At 55.7% G+C, this 22,027-nt stretch overlaps 1 protein-coding gene across 2 annotated transcripts in view; it reads right to left on the bottom strand.

Annotated features, from left to right (window-relative positions):
- ALPL (alkaline phosphatase, biomineralization associated) overlaps positions 1-22,027 on the bottom strand; it is a 60,494-nt gene continuing 38,467 nt past the window's right edge. For both annotated transcript variants that reach the window (XM_047792315.1, XM_047792314.1), the window contains exons 2-12: positions 21,418-21,582; positions 16,851-16,970; positions 16,493-16,608; positions 14,980-15,154; positions 14,073-14,248; positions 8,946-9,089; positions 6,719-6,788; positions 4,543-4,677; positions 2,284-2,475; positions 1,665-1,784; positions 1-1,015 (exon numbers count right to left, since the gene is read on the bottom strand). In XM_047792315.1, coding sequence (XP_047648271.1) covers positions 750-1,015; positions 1,665-1,784; positions 2,284-2,475; positions 4,543-4,677; positions 6,719-6,788; positions 8,946-9,089; positions 14,073-14,248; positions 14,980-15,154; positions 16,493-16,608; positions 16,851-16,970; positions 21,418-21,478 — 1,575 coding nt within the window. In that variant the 5' untranslated portion in view covers positions 21,479-21,582 and the 3' untranslated portion in view covers positions 1-749. The remainder of the gene's footprint in view (positions 1,016-1,664; positions 1,785-2,283; positions 2,476-4,542; positions 4,678-6,718; positions 6,789-8,945; positions 9,090-14,072; positions 14,249-14,979; positions 15,155-16,492; positions 16,609-16,850; positions 16,971-21,417; positions 21,583-22,027) is intronic.

The following is a 22,027-nucleotide window of genomic DNA, read 5'->3' as shown; positions in this document are numbered from 1 at the left end:
TCAGAAATATTTGGAAAGTTTTATTTAAATGTTTTGTGTTCCTTTTTAACCAACACCAAAAAGAGAAAATTTTTTGGCTGTTCCAAACAGGAGAGTCGCTTCAGAGGAGAGCTGGCATGTGTGTTCAGAGCTGGGACGCGTCTGCTTTGCCAGGCTGCTCTTCCCAGCCCGGGCCACCCTGGGCTTGGACGGCCAGTCCCAGGAGCTGACTTCCTGGGAGCCCCAGGCGGCCTTGGAAGGAGTGAGGGAGCAAACCTCCATCCTGAGAAGGACTTGGTCTCCCCTGCAGTTAGGACTGAGCTTGGGGACAGGGACACAAGCATGGTGGGGCCTGGTGGGTCCCAGAGAGAAGGAGAGGGGAGTGAGAGATCCGGAATGTTCTATAGAAGCTCCAGGGCTTCTGGGTCTGGAGAAATATGTTTGCTAGAAAAATAAGATGCTTTGAGAATGTCTGCAGTCTACGCTCTCTGCCTGCCCGTGAGAAACCTACCCTGTGGTCGAAGGGGCAGCGGGTGGGGGCAGAGGCTAGAGGCCAGGAATGGGTTCGGCCCCAGTGGAGGATTCCAGAGGGGAGCAAGGCTGGCAGCAGGCAGACTTTGGTTTCCTGGGTCCCCTTTCTGGCAGCTGCAGAGGCTGTGGAGGCCTCTGCCTCCTGCCCCTTGAGGTGTGGGCTGCCAGGCAGTGGGCAGCGCTGGGAGGGGGAGGCTGGCCACCTGTCATGGGTTGGCGGGTGCCCGGGCCCTAGGCCCTCAGAACAAGATGCCTAGGGGGAGCAAGGCCAGCAGGAGCAGCAGGGGGCCTGGGGAGGGGCTGCCTGACGAGCTGGCTGAGGCACAGTGGTCGCGGTTGGCACCAATGCAGGCTGCGTAAGCCATCACGTGGGGGATGTAGTTCTGTTCGTGGACGCCGTGCAGCAGGTGTGCCATGGGGCCCCTGGCAAAGATGGCTACGTCTTCCCCGCCGTGGGTCTCGTGGCGCAGGGGCACGGCAGACTGTGCCTGGTAGTTGTCGTGCGCTGTGGGCCAGAAGAAACACTTGCTGAGAGCCTACCAGGGGCTGGCATCATGCAGCAGCTTGTAGCTCTGTAGCTTGCCTGAATGCCCCCATGTTATAGAAGAAATCATTTTGCACCAGGTCACAAGATTCAAGCCTGCTTCTGTTCTGACACAGACGTCTGCTCTCTCAACCCCCCCAGAGGGAAGCGTCAACCCACGAGAGCCTCTTATCATTGGCTGTGCCATGAGGTCCCCAGGGGCTGCTGGGGACATCGTGAACAAACATTCAACAATATGGAATTGGATGAGCAAACTGGGAAGCTCATGTACTGGAATATTACACACCCGGTAAAACAGACAGTGTAACACAGCAAGCACCTGCACTGAGCTCATCAGGCCCATTTAGTCCTTCAGACAACCATGGAAGGTGGAACACTTTTATGGAGGAAACTGAAGCTGAGGAAGGTGACGTTATGTGCTCAAGGTCACAGAGCTGCTAGATTTTAGGAGAGGATTCAAATTGAGATGATTCTGACTTAAGTCCTGGCTATTCTGATACACATACCCCCTCCTCCCACCCCCGAGCATTAACCACAGGACTACACTGTATCCAAGCCCGTCCCTGAGGGGTACCTGGTCCCCTCCCAGCCCTGGGCCTTGCAGTCTCACCATAGTCCACCATGGAGACGTTCTCTCTCTCACCACCCACCACCTTGTAGCCAGGGCCGTTGCCGTACAGGATGGCAGTGAAGGGTTTCTTGTCCGTGTCGCTCACCATGGGGGCCAGACCTACACAGGGAGGCATTGGTCCAGGGGTCACACTGGAGCACCAGGAGTCGTCCCCAGGTCCCAGCTTGGTGATTCGAGCCCCCTTTCAATGAAGCCACCTTCTACACCCAATTTATTTCCACCCAACCATCCCTCAGTTTTCACTGTGCCCCACCCCTCCCATCTATTGGATCTGTCCGTCCGTCCGTCCGTCCATCCGCCCATCCATCCATCCATCATCCATCCATCCTTCCTCTCTCTGCCCTGTCCTTCATCCATCCTCCCTCTCATCCTTTTCCCCATCCAGCATCCAGGCAGCCGCTCATCCACTCACCCAGGCCTCACTCACTCTACTCCCCGCCTCCGTATTCCCCCTCCTGTCGGGCATTTCTTCTCTCTACCCCATCTGGAGTCCCGCATGCGCCAGGCCCTGGACTTGCTAGCACTGCCACCCGACTCCTGCTCCTAGATGGCAGACCCTGGGAGCACCCAATGCCCACCTCCGTGGAAGCCCACTTACCAAAGATAGAGTTGCCACGGGGGGTGTACCCGCCAAAGGTAAAGACGTGGGAGTGGTCAGCAGTGACGACGGTCAGTGTGTCTTCCACAGAGGTCATGGAGCCCGCCTGCTCAATTGCCCGGTCCATCTCCACCGCCTCGTGCAGCGCCTGCTTGGCTTTGCCCTCATGGTGCCCATGGTCAATCCTGCCCCCTTGGAACAGCAAGGGCAAAGGCCTCTGGTGAGGGGGAGGCAGGAGATCTGACCCCCGAGCCCCATCCCACGACCACGGGGTTAATCTCTTTGAGGGGAACTCCCATGGGCCAGGCACCACCGGGCACTGGACACCATCTGACCATCACAGCAGCTCAGAGCGTAAGTTGCTGGACCACAGGCCCACGCGCGGAGAGTGCAAAACCAAGGTTTAAAGCAGACCCACTGCCCCACACTGCTCCTGGCACTGCCTGTTCAGTTGCTCAGAGCCTCTGAGGACCTTGGAGAGGTAGCAAAGGGACACAACAAGCCTGAATGCCCATGAGGTGCCAGGCCTGTCAAGCTGATGTCTCATTTCCCCTCACGACAACTGTGGGCAGAGATGGATACAATCAGCCCCATTTACAGATGGAGCAACTGAGGCCGAGAGTGAGGAAGTGGTATGTCCAAGGTGAGATTGGCTGGGATTTGAATTCAGGTGTGACTCACTCTAAAGCCCTATTTTTCCACTTTCACTTCAAACACATCCAAGCGTCAAGTACATTCCAAAAGGTGAAAAGCCCTCGGTGCCTGGGCAGTGTCCTGGGCAGGCTTCCATAAAGGCCTGTGGAAGCCTGCACCCCATGTCGCCTCCCCCCGGTGAGCACAGGAGGCCCAGCATTCAGCCTGGCTGAAAGGTCCCAGTGGTTGCTGTGTGACCTGAGCGAACGCCTACTCATCTCTACCAGGAAGATGATGCCTGGGTGGATACTCCCAGCTCCGAGGGGCCTGAGCTTGGGCGCCTGGCTGCCCCCTCTTCCCGGGAGCCTGAGCCTCCCCACTTTGGCCTGGCCGGCTGGCAGGCTGGGTCCCTCCTTTGTTGTGGCTCTGGCAGCAGCTGGTCTGGCGGGTCCCGTCCTGGCCCTGCTCACAAAGAGGACCGCACTCGGGGGAGCCCAGGATCACAACCGCTGGTTCCTGGCTGGTGCCTTGGTGTCAGAGCCCCATTCAGGGCCAGGCCGAGACCGCCATGCCTGAGTGGGAACCCCGGGGTTTGGCAGGAAAGCAGCTGAGCTGGGCTGGTGGCTGCTGGCCTCTGGAGGGTGGAGGGGCCTAAGCATGTGTGTGTGTGGTGAGGATGTGTGCAAATACGTCCATGTGTGTGTGTGTACATGTAGAACATGGAAGACAGTGCTTGTTAGAACTTTGGAAGATTCCAGAAACTTTATCATTTCCTCTCTCTTCCTATTGTTATTGACTTAGCTATTATGTAATCCTAATAACGACAATAATAGAAGCTTTGAGGATTTATTTTCCGCTGGGCCCTGGTCTAAGTACACCATGTCTCTGAAGGCAGTGTAAGCTAATAACCCTTCTTGGAGAAGGGGGCTATGTGGGGCCACACAGGCAGTGGGTGGCAGCATCGGGACAATAACCGCAGGGCCTCGCAGCAGCACTGGGACCTCATGAACGCCAGCATACAGCATTCCTGCCTCCTGAAGTCTCGGGGCCTCTCAGCTCGGGGGACCCCAGAATAACCGAGGGCCTGCCTGGGCCTCCTCCTCTCAGGGATAGGACATGAGCCTGACCTTGGCCCCACGCGGGGCTGGCTAACAGCAGGTGTCTGCAGTCCAGCTGCAAGGGCTCCCACAGACTGATGGGCAGTTGTGGAGGACCCTGGGCCTGCGTCCTGGGGCCCAGCCAGGCAGCTGCTCAAAGTGTATATGTCTACCGGGGCTGCCGATTCATCTTTGGGGAGTGGTGACGTTGAGGGGGCTGCACACTCCTCCAGAGCCACGCCTTGGGGAGGGACCCCCGCAAGGAAGAAACCCGCCTCCTCTCTCGGGAAGCCTTCCTGGACTAGGAAGCCTGATGTGCCCCCTCCGTGCCCAAAGGAGAAGAGTTTGTTGGGCTGGGGGCTTGAGCATCGATCGCCCCTTTCTCACCCAGTCGACAATCCGTCCTCACCCTGGGAAATTTCCTGCTTGTCCCCAAGCTGGACAGTTCTCGCTGAGAGCTGGACTGCCCGCTCCCGAACCCACCTGGAAGCTGGTGGGGCTCAGCCCTGCAGCCAGCCCGGGGACCTACCTTCCACCAGCAAGAAGAAGCCTTTGGGGTTCTTGATCAGGATCCTGATGGCCATCTCCACCATCTCGGAGAGCGAGGGGTCCGTCACGTTGTTCCGGTTGAGCTCATACTGCATGTCCCCCGGCTCAAAGAGACCTGAGGAGGACCCAGCAGGATGTGAGTGCCTCGGGGAGCACCGGCTCCCCACACGCCACTTGGGGGGGAGAAGGAGGCTTATCTGGGTGGCTCTTGTGGGCCTGAATTGTGCCGGGTGCTTTGGGAGCCCTGCCTCCCTTCATCTGCTTAGCCAGGCCTTGCTGAGGGCTCCACGGTGCCCATTTCACAGAGGAGGAGACTGAGGCTCAGGTGGTCAGTATCTTGCTATTTTCAGCTGCTAAGTGGGCGATCTGGGATCAGAATCCATCAGTCTCCTTCCAGCCCAAAGGGTTCTGGACACGGCAGAGGACTCAACAGGGCAACCTGGGCATGTATTTACATGTCCCTTACAGGTCAGGTTTGAAGGGGACAGGGCCCTGTGCAGTGAAACAGAAGATGGGGGGTCACTGTTCTGTTCACGGAACTCAAGTCTTTCCCTTGTAAAACAAGGCGTGATCCACTCCTTGCCTATGTCACGAGATTCCGCGTGTGCTGGGTTGGCCTTTCCAGCCCTGGGTGTCTTCCCAGAATACCTTGCAAACTTCCATGAGTGCGCGCAGCCACATAAGAGCTCCGAGGAACAGTGTGCTCACCTGCGCCTCCCAGAGCCGCTCCTTCTACGTGCTTTGGAAGTACTTAGATGCCAGCCTCCAAGAGGGCGCCCCCAAATCCCTGCCTCCTGGAATTCATGTCCCTGTGTGCCCCGCCCTCAGAGACTAGGGCTTCCCTGTGTGTTTCAGCAGCACACGGTAAAATGATGGTGTGGGACTTGCAGCCCGGGGCATACGACACTGTGGCTTCTGCTTGCATAGTTTTACATGCCTGGGGGGGCGCCAGCCACCATGCTGTAGGGACGCTCAAGCAGCTCTATGGAACCGAGGCCTCCTGCCAACAACCTACACCAATTTCTTAGCCATACCAGTGAGCCATCTCGGCAGTCCCAGCCCCCGTCAAGCCTTCAGATGATGGCAACCTCAGGAGAGACCCGGCTAAACTACTCCCAGATTCCTGACCCAAAGAAACAGAGAAATCCTACCTGTTTACCCTGGTTTTAAAACAAGTTTGGGGGTCGCTTTTACGCAACAACAGATAATTTATAATCTCATTTAATCCACATGACAACCCTGAGGTGAGCCTTATCATTATTCCCATTTTCTAGGTGATTCATTAGTCTTACTTTATAGAAAACTGAGGCACAGAGAGGAGAAATCTCTTGCCAAGGTTACCCAGCTCATGCGTGGTAGGAGCTGGATTTGAACCCAGCACTCCGGCTCTAAGGTTCATGAGTGGAACTTCCATGCTCCATGGGTACAGGCATAGCGCCCCACAGCCAGTGAAGTCTGGGGGTGTGTGCTGTGTGACCTGGGCCAGCAGAGCTGGGTGTGTGTATCTAGGGGAACCTCCGGTTGCCCAGCTCCGAGTGACACACCCAGGCGCCGGGGGCTGTGTTCCTTGGGAAAGCTTTGCAGGAGGTTCTGCCACTACTTGCTTGGCCCGGCAGCCAGGAGGGAAAGAGGACCCACATGTGTGCATGGTGGTACTTAGGGTCTCAGTCCATCTCACCCGGAGCCGCCCCGGGCCCTGCACCTGCTGCCTACTCCCTGGGGAGGAGGGGGCGACCCCTACTCAAGACCAGCAGAGACAACAGAGCTGGCTTTGGCCCTGGCAACACAGCAGGGCTGTCTCTAAGTCCCCCTGCTCTGCAGCCTAGGGTCTGTTTAAGTCCCAGCTCCCAGCCAAGGTTCAGACTCACCCTGGCCATAACTCTAACTTGGCTGAGTGGCGTCCCAGAGGTGGCATACCTTCTCTGAGCTTAGCTTCTCTTTGGGCTCAATGGGGCTATTCAGCCTGCACAGCCAGCAGGTTTCAGGTCTAATTCTATGAACCAGAACCCCTCCCTCACCCCTCCCAGGGCCTAGAGCCTGAGGACAAAAATCCCTAGGTAGGGGGCATCCTGGGACCTGTCCCTGGATGCTGGCTCACACCGACCTGGCCCCAGGGTCCCCAGCCAGATGTCCTCCATGCCACCTCTTCCACTTACCCAAGAGGTAGTCCACGGTGTGGGGGTCGAGAGCCAGGAGTTCAGTGCGGTTCCAGATATAGTGAGAGTGCTAGGAGGAAGGGCTGGTGTCAGCCATGCCCGGACTGGGGGAGTCATAAGGACTGGCCCCGAGTCAGGGTCTAGGGAGTGCATTTGTTTCTTTCAGTCATTTAACAATCCCTCACTGGGGACCTACCATCCCAGCCTTCCCGAAATGGCAAACAGGAGTTCCCGCCGTGGCTCAGCAGAAACAAATCTGACTAGTATCCATGAGAACACAGGTTCAATCCCTGGCCTCGCTCAGTATGTTAAGGATCCGGCACTGTGGTGAGCTGCGGTGTAGATCACAGACACGGCTCGGATCTGGTGTTGCCGTGGCTGTGGTGTAGGCCGGCAGCTGTAGCTCTGACTGGACCGCTAGTCTGGGAACCTCCATATGTTGCAGGTGCAACCCTAAAAAAGCCAAAAGAAAAGAAAAAGCAAACAAACAAGCAATTTTAATGCAGGGAGATGAGAATTCTGAGACCAGGGGCGCTTTGAGCCTAGAGGCAGGATCAGTCAGGGCTTCCCGGTGGAGGTAATGTCCTAACAGGACCCTGGAGGAGTAGGAATTGATCAGCCTGGGGTCAGGGAGTAGAGTCGCGGGGGGCGGGGGGGGGGGCGCAGGTCACAAGGGGCCTTGAGTACCTGCTGAGAGGTAGGGGGTATGTATTCTGAGAGCTGTAGAGAACCAGGGGGGATGGAAAGCCCTAGCTTTGCCCTGGGGACCCCCACTGGGGGCGGGGGTTGATAAAGGAAGTTCTGCTTCCTCAGGGCACAGAGGCCACAAGAAGGGGCCGGCCGGCTTGCCTGGAGATGGCACATTCAAGCCTGGCCGAGGGTCCTGAACTATTAGGAATCAGCTGTGTGTCCTCAGGAGAGTCCCTTGCCTTCTCTGGGCCATGGCATGGGGATCAGAGGTTTTCGAACCTTGGGCTGCTATGGGAAAAAGGGTGGGAAGGCTAAGAAAGTGGGGTTCCCCTGCGGCCCCCTGCTTCACTGAGATGGCTCCTTTATTAACTCATTGGACTGTCACATCACCCACACGAGGTAGGTACTATTATCGTCATTTTACAGATGAGGACACAGACACACAGGTTCAGGGGTAAAACTGAGACCGAATGGAGAACCCACAGTAAGTCTCGATTTGCTTGCGAAGGGGTGGCTTATCTATGACACCTGTCCGGTGCAGTGATGTGGGCTCCCTCTCGCCCTCTTGGCATCTAGACTGAGCTCCAGTGTATGCCCCCTGCCTGGGTGAGAAGAACTAAGCTCTGGCCTCAAGCTACAGGGAGAGAAACTGAGGCTGGAAGGGGCAGTGTTTCTCTGGCTTGGGGCTCTGGCCCAGGCGGAGCTGACTCAGAAGGAATGGGAAAGGTTCACAGCAGCTCAGTCCCACCCCCACCCGCCCTGGGGGGGCCAGTCCCCACCCCCACCCCCACCTCCCTCCTGGCCCAGCTCCATCCCACAAGGCCTCCCCAGGGCTGGTCCTGGAACCCTCAGAAACCCAACCCCAGAGTGACATCAAAGTGGCTGCCAGCTGCTCCCCACTGTCTTCAGCCCTGACCACAGCCACTTCCAGACCCCAGCTGTCCTGGGCTGAGCGGCCGGCGGATGGAGTTTAAGGGCCAGAGCTGCTCCAGGGAGCCAGTGCCCAGGTCTTCCCACGTGCCGGCCTCCCTCTCCCAGCACGTGCCCAGCCCCAGCCCAAACCACCTCGCTATGGAGGGGCTCCCCCTCATGCCCTGGCCCGCGCACCCCTCTCCCTGCCACCTCTGCCTGCAGAGTCTCCCAATACCGCCTCCCGACTCCTGGTCAGGGCCTCTCAGCCCCTCCCTTGCGGTCTGTCCCCCGTGGGTTCCCGTAGGTCCCGGGCTTCTCGCCACCCAAGCACACAGCGTTCCACGTGTCCTTGAGCATCTGATTCATCCTTCGGCCCTCGTGCCTAGCCAGGGACCCTGCACACAGTAGGGGCTCAGGTGGACTGGATATGCATGCAGGTTTTTCTTTGGCCACTACCTAAAGGGAGGACCTACTATGTGCCGCTCATCTATCAGGGCCCTTTGAGCCCTCTGGGGTGAGAATTATGACCCCATTCTGCCGAAATGAGAACCGATTCAGAGAGGGCTCCCCTAGCCCCACCCCATCACAGGCTGCCCCTGAAGCCATCCGACCTCCGACAGGCTACCTTGTGTCTTGGCTTGAAGCTCTTCCATATGTCAATGAGGTTCAGGCCGTCCAGCCTCGTGCCCCTGGCCTTCTCATCCATCTCATACTCCACATCGGTTCTATTCTTGGGGAACATGTACTTCCGGCCGCCCCCCATGATCACCTAAAGGGGACACAGCCATCAGTACCTCAGTGCTCCACGACATCCAGAAGTCCAGGGGCCCCGCCTGGAGGCCCGGTGGGTGGAGCGGATGCTTCTCCCACGCGGTGAGTCTTGGTTCCAGTCCACGCTGCTGCCCCTGGGCCCCCGCTTCTCCAGCTCCGGGGGTGAAATCATGAGTCTATGGGGACTGTGGTTTAGGGCTTCTTGGTGAAATACTGGAGCTACTGATAACCTCCCTTACCGGGCTCTCTAGAAGCCTGACACAGAACCAGTTTGTGTGAGAATACTATTTACAGAGCACTGTGTGTCAGGACTATGGACTTAGCCTTTTTCAATGTCATACCAAGGTGGCAAGGGAACCCGTGTCAACCTGTTTTCCGAATAAAGAAACAGGTGGGAGTTCCCATTGTGGCTAAGCGGTAACAAACCCGATTAGCATCCATGAGGATGTGGGTTCGATCTCTGGCCTTGCTCAGTGGGTTAAGGATCCGGTGTTGCCGTGAGCTGGGGTGTAGGTCGCAGACACAGCTCAGATCTGGCGTTGCTGTGGCTGTGTGTAGGCCAGCAGCTACAGCTCCGATTTGACCCCTACCCTGTGAACTTCCATATGCCATGGGTGCAGCCCTGAAAAGCAAAAAAAGAAGAAAGAAAGAAATGAGTGCAGAAGTGGGATTTCTTTCTCCCGAGGCCTCACAGGGGCAGAGCCAAGATTCAAACCCGAGGCTCCTCCAACCCTGGCAGCAGGGCCCTGCTGCATCCACGGAGCCGAGGATGGGGACTCCGAGAGCCTCCTCTCCCCACGGGGTGAGACAGAGAGAGAGGCCTCAGCCAGGGAGGTCTTGGGGCAGCCCAGCTGGGAGCCTGGCAAACAGCGGGCCAGCGCCCACGTCTGTGTAGTCACCGCCAGGCTAATTTTACCTACTGCGCTGACCCGTGCGGGCAGACGGACGCGGGACTGTTTGTTTTCCCTGGGAGTCCATGTTTGAAGTCCTGACTATTTTTAAAACGGGGGCCAAGAGCATAACAGCCGCCGCCCGCGGTGACCACCACACCAGTGTCCTCCTGTCACCGTGGGCGTCAGCCCAGGCCGCTGCCCCTGGCCGACACCTTGGGAGCCTAGTGCTGGCTGGCCTCAGATCCACTGTTCTGGGACTGGCATTTCATGGGCACCCTTCTCGACCTTCCATTCCATCTCCCTGCTCAGAACCCAGGTTCCACCGGGTGGAGGAGGAGGCAAGAGTCCAGGCCAGTGGGACAGCTGGGACAGGCGGGGGGTACAGGCTGGCCCCAGGACCAGCCTGGATCATGGGAACCCGGAAAGGGCTGTGACTTGGGTTTGAATGCTCACTCTAGCGTGTCTTGACCAAGGGACTGTCATGTAATCTCTCTGAGCCTCAGTTTCCTCATCATTGAAATGGAAATAACACCCACCCACAGGACTGTCCCCGCCACAGGATTGCCCCAGGGGGAAATGCTGTCCTGGTACCTGGGGGTGGGGCGGCCTCCCATGGAAGGGATTCTCACGGCCACAAGGGGTGGCAATCAAGAAGATCAAAGCAGCTCCACGGAGGCAAGTCCCTTACCACCAGCTCCAGCAGGAGCTCCAGGGGCGGGGCGGGCGGGGAGATGAAGAAGGGGACCCCGGGTCACTGGCCCCCTACACCCCCCTAAACTGTTCCCACAGAACCTGACCCCTTGGCATTTGCAGAATGGAAAATGAAGCCCCCAATCTTCTTGCCTGGAGCCTCATCATTTCCAGCCCCAGTAGGGACTTCACACACTCATTAAACTCCCAAATAACAGACTTGCTGTTTGGCTTTGGGGTTTGGGTTTGTGTCTTTCATTTTTCTTTTCTTTTCTCTTTTTTTTTAGCAAAAGATATTTATTTTCAGGGCGGACACCAGGATTTTTGTTTCATGGACAGCCTGGGGGCTGGGGGGCTTTGGGGTGGTGTGATGCAGGGGCAGACACGGGAGAGAAGGATGAGGAGGCTGAGAGAGGAAGGGGAGGAGGCCAGGTCCCCACAGCGGCCCCACCTCCTCGCTCACGCCCTAGCTCATCCCAAGTGGCCTCTGCGGACTGCCCCCCACCACAATCCACCCCCACCCCTGCCAGAAAAGCTTCCCTTAAGCTCCTGTCCCCTTCTCAGGCTGTTGCTGCCAAATGTCTCTCAAGAGAAGCCGCGTAATTACACCCTATGCATGTACAACAAATGTTCTCACATCCATGACCTCACCTCGGCCTCCAGAGACCCTGGGAGGGGGCAGGTGGGGCCTCTGTCCTTGTTGCACAGGTGGGGACACTGAGGCTTGGGAAAGGGAAGCGCCTTGTCCCGGGACACAAGTCAGAAAGAGGCAAAGTCAGTGGGAGTTCCCGTCCTGGCTCAGTGGTTAACGAATCCGACTAGGAACAATGAGGTTGCAGGTTTGATTCCTGGCCTTGCTCAGTGGGTTAAGGATCTGGCGTTGCCGTGAGCTGTGGTGTAGGTTGCAGATGCGGCTCGGATCCCACATTGCTGTGGCTCTGGTATAGGCCGGTGGCTACAGCTCCAATTTGACCCCTAGCCTGGAAACCTCCAGATGCCACAGGAGCGGCCCAAGAAAAGGCAAAAAGACCCCCTCCCCCCAAAAAAAGAAAGAGGCAAAGTCAGAGCTTGGCTTTGTGGAGTTTCCATCGTGGCTCAGTGGTTAACGAATCCAACTAGCATCCATGAGGATGCAGGTTCAATCCCTGGTTTTGCTCAGTGGGTTAAGGATCTGGCATTGCTGTGAGCTGTGGTGTAGGTCGAAAACCCAGCTCAGATCCTGCGTTGCTGTGACTGTGGTGTAGGCCAGCAGCTACAGCTCCGATTAGACCCCTAGCCTGGGAACCTCCACATGTCGCAAGTGCAGCCCCAAAAAGAAAGAAAAAGAACTCGGCTTTGCCTCAGATATTCACTCGCCAGGAGGGTTAACAGGACTGTTTGTCCTGAGAGAGAAGCAACTCAATCCCCCGCTCAGAAAAGAGAAGTCAGCATTGGGAGGGGGGCTAGGTGGCATTTACAACTTGGGAGGATGGCTGGAGCTCCTGTGGTGGCCCAGCGGGTTAAGGACACGACATTGTCTCTGCAAGGATGCAGGTTCAATCCCTGGTCTCACTTAGTGGGTTAAGGATCCAGCATTGCTGTGGCTGTGGTATAGGTCACAGATGTGGCTCTGATTCAACCTCTAGCCCAGGAACTTCCATCTGCCACAGGAACAGCTTTAAAAAAAAAAAAAAAAAAAAGGAAGAAAGAAAGCAGGGAAGGAAGGAAGGGAGGAAGGACTGAACCCCCATTCTAAGCTCAGGGGCCCCTCGCCCCCTCACCAGCCCCTGGCCGTGGGTAACAAGATACTGAAAAGAGAATAAGCCAGAGGTTCTCATTTAAGAACAGGGAGTAGGGACCCATCTGAACACCAGGTGGCTGATGCCGGGGTGCACACGTGCTAAGCCTGCTCCTGTGTCAAGGGGAGTGTTTCAGGGCACAGACATGTGGCTGCTTGGGCATAAATGCTGCCAGCTTCTCAGCACTCACTAGGCATTGGGCTCAGTGCGAATTGCTACAGGGATTGTTTTACTTAGATCTTTCAACGGGCTTACACGATAGGTGCACTTCACAAAAGGATTGTAGGAGTTCCCGTCATGGTGCAGCAGAAACGAATCCGACGAGGAACCATGAGGTTGTGGGTTCCATCCCTGGCCTCGCTCAGTGGGTTAAGGATCCAGCATTGCCGTGAGCTGTGGTGTAGGCCAGCGGCAACAACTCCGATTAGACCCCTAGCCTGGGAACCTCCATATGCCTTGGGCGCGGCCCTAAAAGGACAAAAGACAAAACACACAACCAAAAGGATTGTAGGAGGGAAGGCTCAGAGAGGTCAAGTAACTGACCCCAGATCACACAGCTAGCAAAGAGCAGGGCAAGGATTTGAACCCAAGTTTTAAAGTAAACTTTTTTTTTTCCTTTTTAAAGCCACACCCAGAGTTCCTTTCGTGGTGCAGCGGAAACAAATCTGACTAGGAACCCTGAGGTTACGGGTTCAATCCCTGGCCTCACTCAGTGGGTCTAAGGATCCAGCACTGCCGTGAGCTGTGGTATAGGTCGAAGAGGCAGCTCGGATCTGGCGTTGCTGTAGCTGTGGCATAGGCTGGCAGCTGCAGCTCTGATTTGACCCCTAGTCTGGGAACCTCCATATGCCATGGGTGCAGCCCTCAAAAAAAAAAAAAAGACAAAAAAATAAATAAATAAAGCCTCACCTGCAGCATATGGAAGTTCCTGGGCTAGGGGTCGAATCGGAGCTGCAGGTGCCGGCCTACGCCACAGCTTGTGGCAACACCAGGTCCTTAACCCAATGAGTGAGGGCAAGGGTCCCCACATCCTCACTTATACTAGTCAGGTTCTTAACCTGCCAAGCCACAGTGGGAACTCCCACCTCCTGAATCTTTCATAGTGGCAAATGCAGCAGGTGGGCACACAATGTGTGTATATTATTTATTTATTCAAAGGGTGAATGAACGTAACTCCAAGAGAAAAATAAATAAATAACTAAAGAGCTTGTGCTAACCACGGCCCACGCCACCTTTTCTCTGGGCACGCTGGCTGAGGGCACGGGACGCGTGCCTGTCTGTGCATGTGGGATCGTCCAGGGCAGGTTCTCCCCTCAGATGGCCCTGTCACCCCCACGCTCCAGTGCAGCGCCAGTTTCCAATTTACAGAATAATCCCTGGGCGCCTGGTTCTTGGGGTGTGGTGGCAGCCACCTCAGGGTTCGCCCCTCAGCCCCACCGCGGAGAAATCCCACAGGGCCTCTCTGCCCCAACCACAAATCCCCTAATGGGCTGGGAACCCTCCCAGGTGTGTGGGGAGCCAGGCCAAGCTGCTTTCCCCGGGCCAGCCTAGGCCTGAGGCCTGAGGCCCTGCAGGAGCCCTGTCTCGCAAGGCCCTGCTCTGGCTGCGCCCCGCACTTACCTCGATGTCCCTGATGTTATGCATGAGCTGGTAGGCGATGTCTTTGCAGCCCTGGATCAGGGCCTCCGGGGGCATCTCGTTGTCTGAGTACCAGTCCCGGTCGGCAGAGTGGGCATAGGCAGCGCTGGGGGTGGCGTGGTTCACTCGCGTGGTGGTCACGATGCCCACAGATTTCCCTGGGGGGCGGGAGAGGAGGGGTCAGCTTTGAGGGGAGATGGGGGTGTCCATGCATCCCCCTCCCTCTCCTAGCTAAAGACGGTCACTGTGGCTGTCTGCCTGGGCCGCAGTCTCCATCAGTACTGAAGATGGGCACGGTGACTTCCAAGTGTCCCGGCAGCTCAGATACTCTGCCTCCGTGAGCCTCTCCCCTCCTGGGGGGGCCTGAGCTGTGAGCACCTGGGCTGGAGTCCTCTCCTCCATCAAGGACCCCGTAGCACCCAACTCCTACAGGAAGCCACCCCCCACCCCCCTGGTCCCGCTGCCCTGTGAGAACTCCGCAGCCCCCACTAAGGGCTCTCAGGTGGAGCGTGGACCAGGGCCTCTCAATTCCCAGGAGGAAGGAAGAGACTTTTACTGGACTCCCACGGGACCAGTGCTGGGCAGGTCCCTGACCCTCCTCACACCAAACCTACGAGGGGGCTGTTCCCATGTCCATTTTTATGGTCCAATGAACACACTCAGGGAAATGAGTTGGGAGCAGACCCCACATTGGGGTAGTCCCCTTGACCACCAGTCTTCGCTGTCATGGAACGGAGTCCGTGAATGTTCCACCGAATCCCAGAACATCAGGGCTGGAGGAGCCCCGGAGGGCATCTTTTTCTACCCTCTGCCCATTGCACAGTTACAACGGTGGAGGCCCAGATGGGTCACAGAGCCGGGCCGTGTTCCCCGCCACTCGCCCACTCACCTGCGTCCTTGGCCCAGCGCAGGATGGATGTGACCTCGTTGCCCTGAGTGGTGTTGCACTGGGTGCGCTGGGTGGCTGCGCTCACCCCCACGGTGCCCTCATTGGCCTTCACCCCGCACAGGTAGGCAGTGGCGGTGCCCGCGCTGTCAGGGACCTGAGCGTTGGTGTTGTATGTCTGCGGGTGGGAAAGATGGGTCCAGAGATGGTCTGGCCTTGGCCCACCCTGCTGCCCTGCCCACCCCCCACACTGGGGCCTGGGCGGGAGGGAGACAGAGATCCCTCTGCTACCCACGAAGGTCCCCTCAGAGCCGCAGGATCGCCTAGCTGCCTGCTGCCTGCCCACACCCTGGGCCCTGGTGGCCAGGATGGCAGGAAGGGGAGGGAATATATATGGAGAGGAGTGGGGGTTGGGGCTGCAGCAGCCAGCAAGAGCGGGGCGTGGGTGAGTCCTGGAAAAAGGAGAGGGAGGGGGGTTTTGAAGGAGTGAGGGGGGGCTGGGCAAGGGGGGGTGTGGAGGCGGGGTCTTCAGACCTCTGATAGAGACCCTGAAGCTATCTGCCTGCCTCCCTGCCCCCGCAGCCGGAGGGCTCCTTGAAGGCCCAGAAACCTCACAGTCCCTGCTCTTCTCCCGGAACCGAGCCCAGGGAACCAGCCTGGTCCAGGGTGTCTAGAGGAGCTTCGTTATCCCAGTAACCAAGTTCCCACGTCCCATGTGAGCCACCTTGGGAGAGAATGGATGTCAGAGAACCCCAAGCAAAGGGCGCACATTGCACAATTCTGTTTACATCAAGCAGAGCAAGTAAAAAAGCAGGAAGAGCTAGTCTATGGTGTTAAAAGTCAGGGTGGATGAGGAGAGGACGAGGACTGAGGGGGTTCAGGGGATCCCTGGCTGCTGTCGTGTTCAGGTTCTCGACCTGCATGCTGGTCGTAAAGACCGGTGCAATGTTTGTGAAAATCCACACCGTACATGTGTACACTTTTCTCTGTTATGCTTCGATAGAATTTTTTTTTTTTTGGCTGCCCCGAGGCATGTGGAGTTCCTGGGCCAGGGTTCAGATCCAAGCCGCAGTTGCAACCAAAGCTACAGCTGTGGCAACCATCGGATCCTTAACCCACTGTGCTGGGCCAGGGATCAAACCTGCATCCCAGCGCTCCCAAGATGACGCCAATCCTGTTACACCACAGTGGGAACACCAAAGTTTTTTTTTTTTTTTTTTTAGGGCCACACTTGTGGCATATGGAAGTTCCCAGGCTAGGGGTCAAATTGGAGCGATACCTGCTGGCCTACGTCACAGCCACAGCAACGTGGGATCTGAGCCGTGTCTGTGACCTACACCACAGCTCATGGCAATGCCGGATCCTCCACCCAAGAAGTGAGGCCAGGAATAGAACCTGCATCCTCATGGACACTAGATGGATTCATATCTGCTGAACCACGACAGGAACTCCCTCCAAAGATTTTTAAATCTGCCCTTTCTTCCTGAGAGGTGGGAGGCTCAGGGCTGGAGCTCACCTTGGACAGGGCCACATAGGGAAACTTGTCCATCTCCAGCCTGGTCTCCTCCCCGGGTTTGTGGTGGAGCTGACCCTTGAGGATGCGGGCGGCTGTCACCGTGGAGACGCCCATCCCTGCAGTGGGGGTGGGGGGGGCTCAGATTTTCGGGCTCCCTGCCCCTTCAATCAACCCTCTCGGGCCCCCAGAGCCCTCTGGTTTGGTGCTGGGGCATGACTAGGTGGCCCCCCTCCCCCTTCTCTCCCCAGATCCCCAGGCGCCACAGCCTGGACTCCCAACCTCTTCAACACAGCCCCCTCATCTCCACTGAGCTCCCAGGGCCCCCATCCAGGCCCTCCCTTGGGCCCCCAGGCCTCACCGTCTCCCAGGAACATGATGACATTCTTAGCCACGTTGGTGTTGAGAGTCTGAAGCCTCAGAGCATTTTTTAGGGTCTGCTGAGCTTGGTCTCTCCAGTACTTGGGGTCTTTCTCTTTCTCTGTACAGACAGAGAGGCAGAGTTATTTGGTGGGGGGTGGGGGGTGGGGCAACTGCCCAGCCCCTGTCATGCAGACACCAGCTTCTCATTCGCCAGGGCAGAGCTGCCTGGACTTGGCGGAGGAAGCAACAGTTGCCCATCTCAGGCCAGCATGGTGAGGCTGGGCAGACCTATGCCCGTCCAATCCTGCAAACAAGCCTGTGGACCCTGGGTTTTCCCCGCACATCTGAGATGGGAGAAACCAAGGCTCAGAGACACCAAGCGATTTGCCTAAGGCCACACAGCCCTAGCCAACGCTGGCAGAGCCGGGCTTCAGTCCAGAGCCCACGCTTGTTCCTTCCACCCAGCAGAGACACATTGTGCTAAGGCAGCAAATGAATGGTGCTGGCACAATTAGGGGGGTAATGTTTAACCTATTCAAGGGAACAAACTACTTCCAACTGCAGGAGCCCCCAGATGCAGCCAGCCATCAATTATAAACTCCGCTTGGCTTATTCATTAAAGTAGGCGCAGCAGGAACCTGACAGCAACAGCTCTTTAGCAGTGCTGGAAAGCAGGACGTGCCTTTTGCTCAACGCATCAAACTTAAAGTAGCCACACACACTCTCACTCCCGTTAGGATAAGTGAGCGAAAAAGATTTTCTGTGTCTCTAATCTTGAGAAAAATTGGGAGCCAAGAATGCCCTCTTCTTTACTTTCTCTCCCTCTCTCTCTCTCTCTCTCTCTCTCTCTCTCTCTCTCTCTCTCTCTCTCTCTCTCATGTCCAGGGGTCCAGGAGTCAATTCTCCTGTGGAAAGAACACTATAGTGCCTGACAGACCTCCAAGAACCACAGCTGTGCCAAGGAGCAGCAGTGTGGACAAGAGAGCTCCCTGGGCCTCCGTCTCGCCTCCGTCCCATGCGGCTGTACCTTCCTCTCAGGGTCCTTACCAGGATGGGATAAGATAAGGCAAGGGACACACCTGACCCACAGGAGAGGAGCCATGCCCCCCACCTCCACCAATTCCACACCAGACCCGGAACCCCTGGTTCCAGGATCCAGATCCACGGGGGTCAAGGTCCCTCGCACTGTCGGTTGGGCTCTGCTCTATACTCAGGCCCATCAACTCTGCCCATGAGAATACAGGAGCCTGGAGAGGGATGCGCCCCAGGGATTCTCTCTTTCAGTGGTATGCATGGATGGAAGGCGGAGGCCAGGAGAGGTGGGAGGATCTTCCAAGGCCATGTTACACGTTACATGTGACACGATCACTGCGGAAGGCTCAGGCCCAGGGTGCGTGGGCGAAGCGCAGGGCTCTCCTTGTCACACCGGCCCGGTATCCAGGGCTGTGCCAAGAGCTTCACACACGGCGGCAGCGCCTGCACTTCTCCACAGCCTTCCAGGGTGGCCACAATGATGTCCCCCACATTACAGAATGAGGAAACTGAAGGTCCCAAGATGTGAGCCGCAGGAGCACAGGAAACCCACACATCTCTGTGGCTGTGCTCCCGCTATGGGCAGGCAGCAGGACAAGAAGGAAAAGGAAGGAGGCAGGAATCCGCCTCAGTCCTGGGGTCCATCGACGCCCCACTTGGCCCCCAAGAGGCCCCACCCCACCCCATGCCTTAGCCACCAGTGCCACCTCTCTTCTCTGAAGGTGTCTGCCAGCTCCCCAAATTGAGACCTCACGGCGGGGAGCTGCAGCTGGAGCCTGGAGAGCCTTGGCCCTTCCATCCAGCTGGGCACCTTTAGGCAAATTCCTACCATGCAAGTTTCTGTCTCAGGAAAATGGGAGGACACAGCTACTCAAAGGCAGTTTCAGGATTAGGTGCAGTGAAGTCTGGGCAAGTGCCCTGGGCCAGTGGGGTTTTTTTTAATTAAAAAAAATTTTTAATGGCTGCACCCATATGTGGAAGTTCCTGCGCCAGGAACTGAATCCAAGCCACAGCTGTAACCCATGCTGCAGCTGCGGCAACACAGATCCTTTCACCCACTGTGCCAGGCTGGGGTTCGAACCCCTGCTGCCACAGTGACCCGAACCGCTGCAGTCAGATTCTTCACCCACCGTGTCACAGTGGGAACTCCACCTGGGCCAGTGGTTTTGCTCAGGGATCCCACTAGCTCTGGCCAGGTTCCAATCTCCTTTCCCACTTCCTCCCACACACCAGTGCTGAGGTTTTGGTCAAGGAGCTTCTTTGGTCATTTGGGTGCCATCTGGGTGGTGATGAACTTCTACCCATCCTGCCCTGCCCCACAGCACCTGGCACACCCTCCAGGGCAGGGCTGCCTTTCCGCCTCCCTGTTCACGTTTCTCCTTCTGCAGGTGAGCTCTGTCACTTGTTAGCCAGTTCCCTGCTGTGCCTGCTCCCTGACCGACTGGGAGACAGAACTGCCCTCAGCCTCCCTGTTCGCGTTGCTCCTTCTGCAGGTGAACTCTGTCACCTGTTAGCCAGTTCCCTGCTGTGCCTGCTCCCTGACCAACAGGGAGACTGGTCAGGGCAGAGCCTTTGTCTTTCGCACCAGCACCATCCCAGGGTCCGAGGAGGGTTGAGTGGGTGTCAAACCAACTCCGCTGTCAGAGGACTGGCCTAAGCAATAGTGGCTTTGGACAACTGAGTATCAGGAGGCCATTGATTTCAGACACCATTAAATGACACTCAGAAATGCTCACGCTGTAATGAAAGCCGTGTGACGGGCGCTTGTCAGCACGTACTGCGTGATTCCACTTACATGAAGCTCAAAACAAGAAAAACTCGTCTAAGGTGGCAGAGAAAGCCTAGTCACTTCCTTTGGCTGGTGGGGGAGGAGTTGGTTGGGAGGGGCACAGGAAAGCCCTTGGCATCTCACCACTAGAAATGTTCTTTTGTTTTTTTTTTGTCTTTTGTCTTTTGTGTTGTTGTTGCTATTTCTTGGGCCGCTCACGCGGCATATGGAGGTTCCCATGCTAGGGGTTGAATCGGAGCTGTAGCCACTGGCCTACGCTAGAGCCACAGCAACGCAGGATCCGAGCCGCGTCTGCAACCTACATCGCAGCTCATGGCAACGCCGGATCGTTAACCCACTGAGCAAGGGCAGGGACCGAACCCGCAACCTCATGGTTCCTAGTCGGATTCGTTAACCACTGCGCCACGACGGGAACTCCTAGAAATGTTCTTGATCCAGGTGACAGTGACATGGGTATAAAAAATATATAAAAAATTATCAAGCTATACATTTTAAGATTGTACACTTCACTATAAGTTATATCTATTTTTTTTTTAAAAAAAGACCATGATGCAACACCACTGTACACCCGCCAGAATGGATAAGATGAAACAGATATAAAAAAATTGATCTCACTGTGGTGCAGCGGCTTAAGGATCTAGTGCTGCCATAGCTGCCGTGTAGGTTGCAGTGGCAGCTCAGATTCCATCCCCGGATTGGGAACTTTCATACGCCACAGGTGCAGCCAAAAAGAAAAAACAGATTTTTGAAGAGCTGAATATTTGAAGATTTTTCCTTTGGTTGATTTTTCCTCTTTTCACATTTCATCCATCTTTTCCACTTCACCCAGGTGGGTCGTGAGTGCTGAGGAAGCAAGGACTTATGGACACAACTGAATATGTATGTGTGCATATACACACATTTACAAACATAAAGCTAAATCACATTACTATATACCTATACTATATGAAACGAATACAATATTGTCTATCAATTGTACTTCAATTTAAAAAAAAAAGAACAGTACAGAGCTTGAAAAAGGAAGAAACAGGGGCAGGGAAATCCCAGGAGGCAGAAATTAAAGAGAATTCAAAACCAGGAAGGTAAACAGGAGCCAATGCGGAGGAGCCCTTGAGGGTTCAGGGCAGATACAAGTCTAGGTTGAAACTGTTTTCAGGTGCCTGTTTTGCCTGGGAGCTTTGGAAGGGACAGAGGAAGAAAGCCAGCCATGAAAAATCTGAACTCAACTCCCAATCTGAGCTTGAATTTATAGTGTCATGAGATTTGAATTTATAGCATAAGAACTAACAACTGAGACACTGACACAAATACTCTTACGGAATTAGAATCAAACACAATATTGCACCGTACGAACACTTTTTCGGAGGAGTCTCCAACAGGAAACAAAACAAACAAAAAAAGTCCCATTGAAGATGAGCTCACAAGCAAGAATTACAAAATATAAGGAAATGTAATATCATGAGGGAGAGTTAAGCAGACAAACCAACAGGAGACTTGACACAGCAAAACGTGGAAGGTTTATAGAGTAAGTTCTATCTCAGATTCTTAGAGATAAGAGAATAGAAATCCCATTTAAGGAATAATATAAAGAGGGGTCTTTCCAACACTAGCACATGTAGTAGCTGGGATTTCCTGCTCTGAACATTTTTTTCCAGCTCTTAAATACTTTGAAGAGTTCTAGGCCCTCTTCCCATCTCACTTGCCCCCGGTCTCCCCCTCCCTCCACCCTTGCCCCCAATCCTACCTGGCACCAAGGAGTTGGTAAGGCAGGAGCCAATGGCCAGCACTAAGAAGAGTGAAATCATGGTGCACTCCAAGACCTGCTTTCTCTCTGGAGCCCAAAGGTATGATGGAGGTGGTGGGAGGGGATGGGCTGCCCAGTGGTCAGGAGTTAATTGATGTTCCAATCCTAGAAATTAAAAAAAAAAAGACATGAAAGCCACAGCTCCAGAGTTCATTTGTTCATTCCCTTATTCACTCATCGATTCCTTCATTATTTGTTGAGCACCTATTACCGGGGGCTAGACATGGGGCTGCAAAATCTAGGTGGTCCCTCCTTCAGAAAGCTTCACCATCGCAGTTGTACAGGCATAAATCAGTCCCATGCTGCAAAGTGCTTCCTTCTCATTTCTCAAGTGAATTCCCACTTTTAGTCTGTCTGAAGCCTAGAACTCACCCGAGTTCAGTCTTCCTGCATAGTGGTTCTCAAACTGCAGCATGCATCAGAGTCTCCCAGAGGGCTTGCTGAAACAGATTCCGGTATCTCTGTCTTTCGCCACCGACTCTGACTGCATTTCTCGCAAGCTCCCAGTTGATGCTGCTCTTGCTGCAGTGGCTTCACGGACCCCACTTTG

Source organism: Phacochoerus africanus, chromosome 8 (assembly GCF_016906955.1).
Source record: "Phacochoerus africanus isolate WHEZ1 chromosome 8, ROS_Pafr_v1, whole genome shotgun sequence".
NCBI lineage: Eukaryota > Metazoa > Chordata > Mammalia > Artiodactyla > Suidae > Phacochoerus > Phacochoerus africanus.
The sequence above is the reverse complement of the archived record's forward strand: the minus strand, read 5'-3'. Positions and strand labels throughout refer to the sequence as shown.